Consider the following 15,335-nt stretch of genomic DNA (forward strand, 5'->3'; position numbering starts at 1 on the left):
CTTTTCTGCTCTCAGCTGTGGTTTCTGCACATAACTACTGAGCATTTCCTGAGGAGTGAAGGAGTTGAGTTTCTTTGGCTGCCCTTCGAAAGATGGTTGACTGCACAACAATGATTTTTGACGGGTCATCTTCCATCTGGGTCTCTTTGACGTTCTCTGTGTTCTTTGTCACCATTCTCATTGCGGTCAGTCGGGTTCCCATCAGGCTAGAAACCTGCTCCTTTCACACTGAGGAGGTTAGTTAAGCTGGGACAGCTGCTTCCAGGGGAATATCAGTGATCCCTTTGGAGACCATGACACCTTCACTGTCTTCTCCTGTTTGAAATCATTCCTTGACTATCCATGCTCCAAGTAAATCTAGCTTCATTGTTGATTTCACCCCAATGGGGCCAACATCCAAGTGTACACTAATATTCCTGACTCTGCATCCTGGCTTTCTGCCTCAGCCTCCGGTGCCTGGAAAAGATCCAACTTCTTCTTTTTCAAAGTGGCCGAGGCGGAAGTAATGATTATTTGTCCAAACAACATAGAACGCTTCACCCAGTTAACCCCATGTGTTTGCTGTAAACTAAGATCACTCGTTTTCAAAGGATAGCGATGCTGGCGTTTACGTAAAAAACTCTATAAACGTGGATGCAAATGGCATTGCAGCCTTCAAACTCTGCCTTTTATTTTAACTGAGATAATCGAAAATTGTGTTTATTGTTCAGGAAATTAGAAAACCTTTCATCAGGGCAGTTACAAATGAACTCCTCATTCTGCATTTTTATTCTTATCCCTCTGGTCTGTTTCTCTTCTCCAATGACTACAGACTCCTGAAGTTAGACCAGTCTTCGAAAGCCATGTCAGTTGTTAGAAGCGTCAGGAAGGACCATGAGCTCCCGGCTGGTGGAGAACAGTATCCGATTCAAGGCACTAGCTTTGATGCGTAACTGCACTTGTGGCATGGCTCCAGGAACCCCAAGGCAGAGTGCAGTTAGACAAACCCAGTAAGATCTATTATCTAGCTCTAAAATACCAGATACTCCTCAGTGCTTTTGAACCAGCTGTCACCTGAGTTAAAAACCTAGATTTGAATCTTTCTGTCCCACACGTCTCTTAAAATTCCTTGTTTGCTTTTGAGATTCCACAGATAGCTTTACAGAGGTGAGCCCCTAGAAGTGATTTTGTTAGCAGTGTGTGCTAAATGAGCAAAATAAATTATATTCAAGCTGAACTTCAAACTACTGTTTGTTTTTGAAACTTTGCTTGATCTGTACTAAATGAAGAGCCCTCTAACAATGTGAATTGATTACAAAATGTAAGTCTTTAAAAATGGTCTGGAGATTTGGCTTACTAAAGGCAAATTCTGGACGAAGCACACAATGTGGAAACATGATTACTAAAAATGAAATTCTACAAAGGCCCAAGACTGAAGACATCCAATAGAAGGGAGGCAATGTTGGTGTGGCGCTCTACAGCAGTGGGTCCCAACCTTTTGACTTCTGTGGACCCCCACTTTATCATTACTGGAAGGCCCACTGAATCATTATTGGAATCTGGGGACCCCCACTGAGTCATTACTGGAAGCAGAGGACCCTGGCCTAAACATTGTCGTGGATCTGAAACGCAAAGAGTACACACAAAATACAGAAACAAACATTCATCAAACGCATACACAAATGATAACCCATTTTATTTAATTTGCAAACAAATATAAGTAAAAAACAAATGTAATAGGAAGGTTGGAGCTTTTCTAAATTCAATTGGAGCCACACATCCCCCATACTCTATTCTGTTTGACGCACCCGCACTGCTCCCTCCAATCAATCTGAGGATACTAACTTCATTTTTTGCATCCAATTTCAAATTGCTTGATCTTTACAGTACGTTTAAAATTGTACATTTAGCCACTTGATATATACACTTTATTAATCTGTTAATATTATTTAATTTTGTAAGAAGACACAGACCCCCCGAGTAGGCTTTGCAGACCCCCGGGGGTACCTGAACCACAGTTTGGAAACCAGTGCTCTGCAGTATTGAGCTGTCCCTGAGTTAGAAAGGGCACAGTTGCTTTGTTTGTGAACGGCGGAATGAATGCGGTGTATGGGATAGCAGCTAATTTTCAAGTCTTCATGACCATGTATGAGGAGCTGCTGTCGTCTTCAGAGGCCCGTTATTGCCTGTTGACTTGTGCTGCGTTTATAACCCTTTGCCTGCAGTCTTGCAAATACAGCCAGTGTATTTGTACTTCTGACTCTTTGTGTCTTTTTCCCGCAGCTCTATAAAAGGTTTGACATTCCAGATGGACCCCAAGAGAGCATGGGGAGAGGCCGTGACTGGAACGTGGATCTTATTCCCAAGTTCCTGATGGCAAACGGTGAGTTTAAGTTTTCTCCGTATCCCACACCCAGCCTGCTGCCTGCCAGCCCCCTCTCTTTTGTAGAAAAGGAGTTACAGGACTGTTCCTGTCACCTCTGACCCTTGATGCAAACTGTAATAAGCATTTGCAATGCAACGGGTCTCGCATTTGCTCGAGTTAAAGCTATTAGCGTTGTAAACTCCGAACCGGACTTTTCTTGCCACACAAATTGAAAGAAAAAAAATGAACGCAATCGAGCTATTTAAAACGCAGCCTGATCATGCTGAAATTGAAAACCAAGCGTGATTGTGCTATGTAAAACTGGGTGCGATCGTGCTGCGTGGAAAATAAAAAGATGAAGTAGTCAGAAAACCATGCTAAAAGCATGGAGCCTTGTATGTTTTCAGTAGTTGACCAGTGCACTCAAGGAGGGCTAAACACTGGAAAAGGCATGACGTATGCACGGCTTTTACTAATGAAATCAAGCAGATTTTAAAAGGCAAGCCTACGAACCAATGAAAGGACCAGGCGTGACATGGGTGTGGTTAAAAACCCAAAGAGATTACAACAGGGATGGAGCGCTTGTGCGCTCAACCCTAAAAATGATGTAGTCTCGGCCTGCCCCAGTGTGTTCCACCAGGGTGATCTCTTGTTGTGTTTTAGGATGGGAAGGTTTGGTTTGTGTAGAGTGGCTGCTGGTCCTGTGTGAGGCTGCCTGCGGCTGGCTGCATTGGGGTTACCTGTGCCGTGCAGTTTCCTTCCAGAGGGCTGTGTATGCTGTGCAATGTGTTATTGTGTGTTAGCATTGATAATGCTAAATGTCATGTGAGATACAGTACGGCTGTGGGGTTCTGTGCTGCACAGTGCACCCCCAGAGCGCTGAAAGCAATGCACACTGCACCTGCAGACGGCTGTGTGTGGGCTTGCTCTCATGTTTATGGTGCATGGTTTAACAGTCAGGCTTATGACACTGTGATTTTTTTTACCTAAACAGTATTCATTTCCTATTAGGATCAGTGCACAGAAGAAAACCAAAAAACAGGGGGGAAAAACAAAAAGGAGTAGGCAGTCGGTAATAGGGAGAGCTCCAAGAGTGAGGAAAACGCCCTCACCCACCCAATTGGGTGTCATGCTTCATCTGCGGGCTAGCTCCTCATTGGGCTGGTGCTGCAATGCCCAAAGGGCCCCTCAAGGGGGACACTTTGCCGGAGATCTTTCAAATTGCAAACTTGGAGGTAGAACGGGCGCTCAAGGAGTAGATTGGTAACTTAAGTGAATAAAAATAACTAGAAGATGCCCTAAAACTGAAATGCTGTTATGATTAAAAACAGCAAAATGAAACCGCTGATAGATACAATGGTCAGAAGCGGCTCCAAGATTGAGAAAAAATGATAATGGTCCAGATGTTTCTTGCCTATGTTGTCACTACAGATTGTGGCAATTTGTCAGGACCAGTAAACCTAATCCACATAATAGTGGCAGAAAATCACTCAACAGCAGTGGACTTTAAATACCAGTTGTCATCCTCCAGTCACTCTAACACCACCCTCAGTAAGATTTGTTGAGTGCCTCCTGGGTTATCACGGAGTAGCACCAACAAGCTGCAAAATGAACAAATTCAGTCACGCTCTTAGCTGCAATCTACCCCTCTCCGCGATGCCGGTGGTTCGACAGAGCTTTATGTCTTGTGTGGCTAGAATGGCCTGTTTTCCGCAGTGGTTGACTCTGGGGTGTGTCTGCGCAGTCTGGCAGCAGAGATCTGTGTGTGCGCTGCTGGTCTTTTTATATTTGTCACTCTTGCTCTCCTCTACCAACTCTAACTTCTTTCTCTTCTCCCTGCCTCTCCATTTGTCCTTCACCTACTTTTTCTCCATTTATGGATCTCTCCACTGTCTCTATCTTTACCTCTGTTTCGTTCTTTCCTTCTTCACTTCTTTGCTGTCATTCTCAACACCCCTATTTCAATCCCCTCTTTTGCTATCCTCCTTCCTTGCTTTCCTTTCATGCTCCCTCTTCTCACTTCTCTTCCTTGTTTCCGATCCTCGCTTCGGCTCCCAGCTTTCCTTTCTTGTCTCCCTTTTCTTATTCCCTTGGTTTGCACCCATTCGTTTCTCCCATTTCTTGCTTCACTTCATGGTTTCCCCTTTGTTGTTCCCATTCCAGGCCAGCTGGTGAAGATGCTGCTATACACTGAGGTGACCCGCTACCTCGATTTCAAGGTTGTGGAGGGCAGCTTTGTCTACAAAGGAGGAAAGATCTACAAAGTGCCTTCCACTGAGACCGAGGCCTTGGCTTCCAGTGAGTAACGTCTTGCATGTTGCAGTCTAGTCTTGTGCTTTGATCCGGCATGCTCATCATACAGGCTCACCCTGCCACCTCTTCCTGATTAGTCATACCCCCTTGTCCAGGCTTGTCCTCTCTTGTTGTAGGCCTCCCTTCTGTGCCCTCATATTGCACCCATGCCCTGTGCTCTGTAGCCCCATCTTGTGGCTTGTAGATCAATCTTTTCCCTACTTGCATGCGCTGCCTTTTGCCCTAGCTCTGGGCTTTAGCATTCCACCCATGCTGCACTTATGGTTTGGGCTGTAAACCCTCTCATGGACTTTTATTTACTCTGCATTACCATCCTACACTTTTCCCGGGTTTCACCAACACACAGAATAGGTGAAATCAAGTGCCAGCTTTACACGCGGACACAAAGCAAGTATAGTGCAAGTAACAGTGCAACCCCTCACGCAGGTGCTCCCACACCCTCCACAGAGCAGGAACAGCACAGCTGGCATCAATGCAAGCTTCCTCTCACACACAAATCAGATACAGCAGAGGTTGGAGTGGAACAGGCTTCTCTTACACGAAAAGGACGTACAACAAAGGTAGGAGTGGAGCAAGCTTTACTCACACACAGAGTAGGTTCAGCATGTCAACTGCAACAAAGCTTTCATCTCTCTTTCAGAAAGTACATCATATCCCAGTATTGCCTGGTCCTTCATGTCTTACTGAGGTAAAACTCCTTTTTAAAAGCAGTAGAACCACTCACAATGATGTGGACTGGCAACAAACTTGACTCCCAAAACCGAGAACATTTGCTTGGTCTTCAGACTCCTTGCTGGGACACCCAGGCACATGAAACGCCGCCATCGTTCTAAAAGGAGACGCTTACATTGATGTGCACATGTCAAGCAGTGCAGACCCAAATGACTTAGGAACATACCTAGGAGAAGCTCAACTCATGGAATTATGTAGACATTACAAAGCAGACCCATGTACAACAGAATACTGAACGGGTTTTCAAGTTGCCGGATAATCGGGACACATGACCCAAGGCCACCACTCCAAAGATAAGGCTATAATTCTGCCTTGCTTACACTAAAGTCCATGCTGGTGTGAGGCATACCAATAGCAGCATTTTTTGGCAGAGAGCAGGAAGTGGTGAATCAAGCATTTGTGATGTGGCACTAAATGCCCTTGCTTAGATCCCAGTGTTCCTGAAACACTGCTGTGCCATTATGCCAACATGTAAAGTTGGAACTATATTTACCAACATGCTCTGCTCGCTGGTGTATGAATAGTTATTTGGAAAGCGACATGAATGCAAAAGCACCACATCCTGTTGTGTAGGAATGTGTGTGTTTGTACAGAACCAGCAGATGGAATAAGCAAGCGAGTGCACTTATATCGAAACAGGCAGAGTGGGTATGTACAGGTCATAAAGGTGCGGTGGAACATATAAAGTAATGCCCACAACCACATCATTCAGAATTATCTGGCAAAAGACCATTGCTTAATCTGTCCTTGTGGATGCAGGTGGTGGGCACTCACCAGCGCTCATTTTTGGGGACTGGGACTAATTTTCCATCATTGCACTCCGACCGAGAGCAAGAGAAAGTCTGAGAACGGAGAAAGGATCACTCTGTGCTGTCGTGGCATGACACTTTAGGCAGTGGTGCATCATTTCTGTCAGCCATTGCTCCTGTTGCGAAGTCGAACACAAAGCAACAGAAGCTCATGTGCCAGATATGCACCTATGCATATTTCTACTGCTGAAGGTGTATCTCCTTCAACTAGGAAACTAGACTGGTACAATGCGGGTGATTGGTCAATGGCTTCTGTTTTGTTTTAGACATTCAGCCCTATCTCGCTGAGTCCCTCCGGGGCATGTGCACCTTCCTCGCCACGGAGTAGGCACGGAAGGGAGGGGTTCCACAGAGCCTAATAAGAATTGTTTGGGCGCTTTCTTGCATGTTGCAATGGGGAATCAATAAAGTGCATTTTTGAGTTACTGTTGTGTCCAAGTTTGATGGACTAAACTGAAGTTAAATATATAGAGTGATGCACATGTGATGACTTTTCCTTATAGTGCTGCATCTTAAGGGAAGGTTTATTTCCTGATGACATGTACCCTGTACAGCTTGATCTGCTTTGTTTAGCTGCTTGCTTCCTCTTCCTCAGTGGCTGTAAACGCTGTACTCCTTCTCTTCGCAGATCTGATGGGCATGTTCGAAAAACGGCGGTTCCGCAAGTTCCTTGTCTTCATCGCCAACTTTGACGAGAATGACCCTAAGACTTTTGAAGGCGTGGATCCCAGGGACACCACCATGAGAGATGTCTACAAGAAGTTTGACCTTGGCCAGGACGTGATGGACTTCACAGGGCATGCGCTCGCCCTGTATAGGACTGATGAGTAAGTGTCTGAGGGCTGATGTATCACACGCCGCATGTTTGTATAGATAGTGAGCACAAATAACAACTCTCTCTCGCACTTCTTTATCCATGTCCCTGCTAAGCGCTGCCTGCGTCCCATAACCCGATAACACCCTTCATAGCCATCAACCACAACATGAAAACACCTCCCACATAGTATCGCAGTCCCACTCACCTAAATCCCAGGTTCTGTGGGAACTGAGATAGTCCGTACTCTCACCTCTAGGCTAGGTCAACAATTCCTTATTTCTTCATAGGAAATAATCCAAGGAGTCCTATTTCAGTCAGAGGATTAAGACCAAGATGTCCCACCCAGGAGTAGGGAACAGAACCACCTTTTCTGTGGATGGGTCATAGAACACAAGGTCTGGTCCAAGTAAACCCTGGGATAGAAACAAACATAGCAAAAAGCAACACCTCGTGGAACGGAAGGGGAGGGAGTGTGCCAGATATAAGGACCACTAGCACGAGTCCACTACGCTATCTATCTGCAGACTATGGTACAGTGCACTGACCGAATAAATAGCAGGGGAGGCTAAGGAAGAAAAAAGTTAACACAAAAACCGTGACAAATCCTTAATCAGGAGGAGCGGGGTGTCAGTGCTCTCAGCGTGGTGCAGGGAACTCTGTAGGCAGGCAGAGCGGGATTTCAGCGCATTTAGTGTGAATTCAGGGAACTCCGTCGGTGACGAGCAGAATCCTCCAAAAAAAAGCCAGTAAGTCCAAAAGAGCCGGCAAGCCAGTAACCTTCTCCTGGACTGGAGAAAGTAAGTCAAGTGTTATGGAGACCGAGCCTCTTGTCCCATGATGGCTAAATTACGTGAAAGCGCATCTTCTCGTGAGGACTCACATTGAGAAGATTTTCCCTGTCAGGACCAGGGTGGAGGCCTTAACCGTAAGTCTATGCCTAACATGTTTGAGCAGTAGAAACACCCGGGCACCCCCCTCCCAGAAAACTCCTAAAAGAAGCGTTGATTTCAAGAACAGCTATGCACACACGTAACCGATTGATCGGGAGAGGTGGGTCAGAGCCTAGGGGGTCATTTCTCTGATCTTGGAGTACAAGTAAGGGGAACAAATAGCACATGAAGCGCAAGTCCTAACACATATGACCAAAACAAGCACAACACTTTGTAGTAGGCATGAGATATGTTTCTATAACTACTACTTTCCAGATAATTTCCAATTATTACATTGTGTTGTATTACATTGCAACATTTATACTCCTGTGCGAGACCCTGGAGCTCTTTCCTACATGGTTTGCATGCTACACCGCGTATGATGTGTGTTTGGAAGGCTGTTATCTTTGTTTTGTTTATGTTTCGGGATGTAGCATTCACAGTGTGCCCACTCAGTGGTTACCACAGTGTGTTGCCAGTCTGAGATATTTCGTTAAATGGTTATGGTCCTGCACGTTCATAGGTTGGAGGGAGAGATGGTGGGGAGATCTGCTGGGATGGACTTTGTTACTAACATCCCATCCATGATAGTCATTCTGAGATGTCAAGAAGCAGTCATAGTGAATAGCTAGTTGGGACCCAAAGTGATGGACTAAATCAGAGTACTGCTGCATCACAGTGTTTGTTGACCTGTGGTACCAAAGTCTGAATCCTTGGTTGTCCTTAGGTTTCCTACCTCTCTTCATCTTGTGGGAGTGGCCTCAAGTTCCTTGGGCCCCATGGCGGTAGGCTGGTGTTTCTGCCGTTCTCCATAAGTCATGAGCTCTGTCTTTGCGATGTTGAGCTTTAGGTAGTTACTCATCCTCCATGCATGTGTGGCACAAGGGCAGTTGTCTACTTGTTGAGGTTCCCTGGTCCATCCATTGTTAGAATGATGTATGTACCATCTGTGTTATGACAGGTAAGTTAGTGGAATAAATAGTTACAAAGGATGAGTCTGTGCCTCTGCCTGGTCTGAATCCAGATTGCTAGTCTGCCAAGTCATTTCCTTCCACAAACTTTAAAAGTTGAGTAAACACTGTCCTTTCAAATAATTTACCTAGGTCTAAGCCAATAGATATTGGTCTGTAGTTTTTCTGGGTCAAACATTTGATGGTGGTTTTCAGCTTCGGTAGTAATTTACCTATTTCTAAGGACCTTGTAAGTAAGCTTCTAGCTACCTTTGCATGTTCAGAAACGATTATCACTAAATATTATTAGTGGTACTAGGTGCAAATGCGACCCTGGTGGTCTTCCTGTGATGACTATGTCATGGAACTCTTTTTCTGAGGCGGCATTGAAAGTTTTAAGTAATGGAAGAATTCCTTTGAACCCCTTTATGGTGGATGAGTCATATTTTGGTAGAGTGCTAGTTGTGTTCTCCTTCAGGCAGTATTGTACGTTTTTAATTTTTGAGCCCAATTCCATGGATTCATTGTCACAAAAAGCTTGCATTTGTGATGTTTTTGCGATTTGGCACTCTGGATTGCAGAATTGCTAGAATCTTATGGGTTTTTCTAGGGAGGCGGCATAAAACACTGGCTGTATTAAAGAAACAGGTATGACAGTAATAAATATCTAAAGTTAACATGTTTAAAGAGACACAGCAAGTGTACTAGGATCAATCTCCCATTACCCAGAATCCAAATGACCAGCAAATCCAGTTGAACAGATGGGAGGGCCATGCACTCAATGTGACACAGTGTCCAAGTGTTAACTGTGTTTACTTATGTTAAGATATATTTTCATCACCTTATGAGTAAATATTTGATGTTTTTGCAACTTATTAAAACACTTTTAATGTAGGCTTTAGGTGATGGGAAGATTTTTTTACATATGCCCACAGAGATTGTTTTTTGTACCTTGGGACTGATGTGTTTCAATTTCCTTTTGAATTACTATTTTTTTCTAATAATGAGAAAAGCTTTAATGAACTCATTTCATACAAGGGCATGCAAACCAATTGTGTGTTTCATTATTTTTATCTCTCCTATTGCTGCCAAAGTGAGAAGATTGTGTTTAGACTCCATCTAAATGTCTGCCCAACGGGAGTGGTAGACTTTCATATAAATCAGTCACCTCAACTTTTTGTGATCTGAGCATCTGGTAGGCCACTCATTTCAAATTTCCTGATGCAAAGAGGGCTGTGTAGCACTACATGGAGGGCATTCAGGGTATGCTGTTACTTTTGTCATCAGCACTTGGTATGTTCCATGTTCATATTCATGAATTTTTAAGTGGATTTCCACATAAGTTAGGGCCTAGATATCAAACGGCTAACGTTGATTTTACTTATAAGCCTTAAAGCTTATTTAATTCAGTCTCTACCTGTGATTACAGCCATCACTTTGGTGTGGGCTGGCTTTAGATTCAATTTTAAGGAGGCAGGCATTCACAGTGAAGTCTGCAAACTGGTGATCATAGACCTGTCACCCCTAGCAATAAGGGCATGACTTCCTCTAGAGTCTCCGGAGTGCCAGTCAAGTCACCAGACTAATTGCCACATTAAAGAGCATTCTGATCTTTTCATTGGCTGAAAGTGCAGGTGACCTTGCACCAGGTCACAAAGTGCTGTTCCCTTGACAACAGGAGGCCAGTTCACCATTTTGTGAACAGATATGAACAGGTGCCACTATTTTTCAGAGCTACATTTGGGAAGCTGCAATGGCTCTTGGACCTACCTTAAACACTCCTGATCTGCAGCGCTTTGAAGAGGTGAACCATGTTACGAGTGAGGACTCTTTTCTTTTTGTTACTCCTCATTCCAGTATATTTGAAATTGTAATAGTATGTATATAGCGCTTTCTACTCCTGACGAGGCGTTGAAGCACTTTTTGGCAAGTAGCATGTTACCCCGGAACCTAAAAAGTGGTGCATTAGTATAGGACAGTGCTCTGCAAACTTTTTCATGCTGCACCCCCCAGTGGAAAAAAAAGTGCAGCATCTTCTGACAAGCTGGACATTAGCTTTTCTGCTTTGACATTCCTTACACAGTACCCCGCTTGCCTCCTAATGCTGATCCTGAATGCACAGTCCCCTGCTTTGATATAGACTGATCCTTTGTTCCATTGTGTACCCACAGCTACCTGGACGAACCATGCCTGGAGACCATCAACCGCATCAAGCTGTACAGTGAGTCCCTGGCCCGATACGGCAAGAGCCCTTACCTCTACCCGCTGTATGGACTCGGCGAGCTGCCCCAGGGCTTCGCTAGGTAAGGAGTCTCAGGAAGGTGTGTGCTGTACCTACCCATATCACTTTCATCCATTAACCATCAAGGAAGCTGGAAAGGCATGCATGTACAGCACGATCTGAAGCAGTGTCCATTGCAAAATCTCCGAGAAGCCTCTTTTGTGGTATGAATGAAGGAATGAATAAATGCGTGAGCTGCCTCGTAAACAGCAATATGGTGCAGCTTTCTGCTCTTGTGAAACTGAGGGTTTGTGGCCAGAGACATGGATTTTAGGTTCATTGTTTCTGCTTGTTAGTCCCAGGAAGGAGGGTTTCATATCCAGCCTGCCAAACAAGCCCCTTCCCCAAAAGTGGAGTTACCCCAAAGCCTCACCCTTTGGAATCTGTGTACATTGAGGAACCCCTTGTTGATGCCCTGTTTTCTCTTGCTCTTGTGCAGGCTGAGTGCTATCTACGGAGGAACGTACATGCTCAACAAGCCAGTGGAAGAGATTGTGTTGGAAAATGGCAAGGTGGTGGGAGTCAAGTCGGAAGGGGAGGTAGGTAATGGCTTCATTTGGTGCTAATGTCCTGGCATGCATGGTTTCCCCTAAAACGCCCACTAGATTCAGTATTTAGTGGGCATCCTTTGATCAAGAAATAAGATTCAAAAGGACAAAGAAGACCAGCACCAACGAAGACCCCAAAGCAAGAGATCTGTGGACCTGCTGCCCAAGAAAAGACGCCAAACCCTGCCTGCTGCACCCAGGACCCACAAATCGTCGCTGTGACACCGGACTGACCTCAAGAAACCCAGAGGACATACAGGCTTCACAAATAGCCCAAGATCTCCCTTCTGAGTGGAGGTACGACTCTGCAACAAACAAAGAACCAACAAGCCAGTGATGGTCACTTCACTGACCGGCCGATATCTCCTGAACTGGAAGTCACAGCCAGACCCAACAACACACTGACAAACGCCAGGCAATTAGTGCTCTGATCATCCCTGTCACAAGGACACCGGGTGCCTATGCCATGTTCCCTAGGAGCCTGGACTGAGAGTTCATGTATTTGCGGACCCAACAGAAAGCCTGATTTTAGTGCCTGATTTAGATGTTGGCGGAGGGAATACTCCGTCACAAATGTGGTAGCTATCCCGTCCACCATATCTCGATCTCCATAGGATATAATGGGATGGTAATACAACGGACGGGATATCTGTTACATTCGTGATGGAGTATTCCTCTCTCCCAAGATTTAAATCAGGCATTTAGGCCCTCATTATGAACACGGCGGTATTTCCCGCCATGTTCATGCTGGTGGTCTAAACACAGACCGCCAGCCTGTTGAGGACCCCGCTGGCCCAATAAAGAACATTCTGCTGGGACGGCAGGTGGAAACAGTGTTTCCGCCAGCCAGCCCAGCGGAATGCTGGGCCTTGACATTGCCGACGGCTCCAATGTGGCAGTGGGGCGGGTGCAGCAGCACCCGTCGTGCATATCTCATGCACAACGGGGCTGTGCACGGGGTCCCTGGGCCCCCATTCTGCCAGCCTTTTCCTGGCGGGGGACACCACCAGGGAAAGGCTGGTGGGCACAGGCTCTTTATCCGGCGGGAAGCGCTGCTTGCAGCGCTGCCCTGTCGGATAAGGAACTCCGCCATCGTCAGGCTGCCTGGCAGCGGTAGTCTGGCGGTGGCGGAGTTCCACCTCCGGTGGTCACGCAATGAACATTATATGGCGGTCTGGACCGCCATGCCGGTAATTTCCGCCACCGCCGGCATGGCGGTCCGGACCACCAATGTTCATAATGACCACATTAGTCTTGTTTACTTTTACTTCCAACTTCCTGGAACCATCTGCAAGTATATAATATAGTTCTATGTGAGACCAGGATCAAGTCCCGCACCAAGGTGCTAAGATGCTATGTACTGCCAGCAAACTAGGTTATGATTCCCACGATTCTGGAATGTAATAAAAGTTGTAGAATAGGAGAGCAGACGTCTTATTCTTTATTTTGTTCCGCTTCTGTAGGTGGCGCGTTGCAAACAGCTGATCTGTGACCCCAGCTACATTCCGGATCGCGTTCACAAGGCAGGCCAGGTCATCCGCGTCATCTGCATCCTGAGCCACCCAATCAAAAACACCAATGACGCAAACTCCTGTCAAATCATCATCCCCCAGAACCAGGTCAACAGGAAGTCAGGTGAGAGGGCAAGGGGGTCCACTGGGCTACTCAGTGCTCGGAACTGCTATGTGTCGTGGATGGGAACAGTATGGATATTGGTGGACTACCAAGTAGAAAGAGGGTGCATGCCTTTGGTACTGGCAGGAGCATAGGCTGTCCATGCATTTGACTAGGGAAGGCTTGCTGGCCAACCAGTTGGTGGCTAACTTATAGAAGAGGTGATCTAGTTTCTGTTGTGATCTTGCTGATGGAAATAGTTATTAGGTAATAGATAAACAACAGTACTGGTCTCCAATAGGTAAAGAATGGTTGCAGATTGAGTTGCAAGTTGGAGGCTGAGCAGATACTGGCAGCAGCATTGTGCAGGTGGGCACTGGCATTGTTCACCAGCTGATGCTGTGTGCAGGGCTGGAGTCAGAGGGTGCAAAGGAACTCAGAGACTACACCATATGCTAACATGACAGCCGCACAGCCCGTTGATACAGGAATTCTGGAAGAGTCCTTTGCACTTGGAGCTTAGCAGCACACGAAGGCAAGAAGCGGGTGGGCTGGTTTCTGAGTAGATGGCAGCCGATGCTGTGAAGGTGTGGTGAGATGCACAGACGGACAGGTCTGCTGGGGAGGCACAAGCCAGAAAGAGTAATGGAAAGGGGTGATGAGGTTTGTGTGGACTAGAACCTGAGGTCACGGACTTTAGCTGGGGGTGCTGGGTTTTCACTCTTTTGTGAAGTTGCCTCAATTTGGCTACACAAACCGCTTTATCTGCTTTTTAGGTCTGGGTTAGAGACAGCTTTATTCTTACGGTCACTCTCAAGTCTGGAAAAAAATTGAGAGTACAAATACATATATATTTATACCTATAGGGGATTGGGTCAGCCCTCTTCATCTTCATTCATTTGTCTCTTCATCTGCCATTTGCATTTTGCTACCACACACCACACAAATACAGGCCGCCTTCAGATGGCAGCATTTTTAGTTTTTATTACTTTTAAATTTTAATACCAATTACATAGGTTTGCAAAAAAAATAGGACATCACTGCAATTTTGCCAACACCACACCTATTGTATTTAACAATGCTTTGTTGAAGTGGATCATAAGATGCCCATTCTATGGAATGCCCATTCCATGCAGAAGGTGACCCCGCAGCAGCCATTGCCTGCACAGAAGTTAAAGAACAAGGTCATAGTCCAGAGTTGTTAATTAATCTGCAGATGAAACCGGTGACTTGAAGCTGCCCTGAACCAGATCCACATTTCTGTCTTGGCTGGGGATTTTCACTTAGGTCAAGTCAGATAAAGCAGCCGCAAGAGGGACGAAGGAATGGTTTGGAGAAAGATCAAGGAAAATCTTACAGAACTCATCCCAGTTCATTTGAACACATCCCAGGACATAAGAGCAGTGGAAGATAGCCAACTTCATGTCCACAGTGATCACAGGTAGACTCACATGTGGCAAATCAAGTGTCCCAAAGCTGGTAAGAAAAATAGAGTTACTGCCTCTGGTGAACCCCCTCCCCCCACACCCACCTCAAGTGCCATCAAAGCACCCTCAGGTCGTCTGCCCTTAAACCACCAAATCAGTGCTTCTAAAGGACTGCCAGGACGGCCCCCTAAGCAACCCTAGAACTGCCTTAAAGCACCTCACAGCTACCAAAACAACCTTGGGATGTCCCTCAAAGCACCCCCACAACTGCTCTCAAATCGTTCCTCGAAGCATCCAAAAATCATCCCAGGCCTTCCTTCAAAGGACCCCAGGACGTCCTTAATGCAAGCCTACAACTGCCCCAAAGCACCATCAGGTCTGCCCTCTAACCAATCTGGAACTGCCTCCAAGGCACCCCTAGGACTTTTTTTTTGTATGGACTTTTCCCTTCTGAAACCTGCAGATCAGTCTCACAACCTGAAGATGTTGCAGTGTGGCTCACGGATGAAGGAGAGGTGGTAAACTATTATCCAATACAGGAGGGAGAGAAGACCAATGGAAAGGGTTGGGA

General features: G+C 45.9%; 1 protein-coding gene across 1 annotated transcript in view; it reads left to right on the top strand.

Annotated features, from left to right (window-relative positions):
- Positions 1-15,335, top strand: part of GDI1 (GDP dissociation inhibitor 1) — a 74,879-nt gene that overhangs the window by 32,346 nt on the left and 27,198 nt on the right. Inside the window, exons 3-8 of the mRNA XM_069209499.1 lie at positions 2,263-2,362; positions 4,508-4,642; positions 6,827-7,025; positions 11,066-11,197; positions 11,615-11,714; positions 13,187-13,358. Coding sequence (XP_069065600.1) covers positions 2,263-2,362; positions 4,508-4,642; positions 6,827-7,025; positions 11,066-11,197; positions 11,615-11,714; positions 13,187-13,358 — 838 coding nt within the window. The remainder of the gene's footprint in view (positions 1-2,262; positions 2,363-4,507; positions 4,643-6,826; positions 7,026-11,065; positions 11,198-11,614; positions 11,715-13,186; positions 13,359-15,335) is intronic.

The sequence above is a fragment of the Pleurodeles waltl genome, chromosome 10, assembly GCF_031143425.1.
Source record: "Pleurodeles waltl isolate 20211129_DDA chromosome 10, aPleWal1.hap1.20221129, whole genome shotgun sequence".
Taxonomy (NCBI): domain Eukaryota; kingdom Metazoa; phylum Chordata; class Amphibia; order Caudata; family Salamandridae; genus Pleurodeles; species Pleurodeles waltl.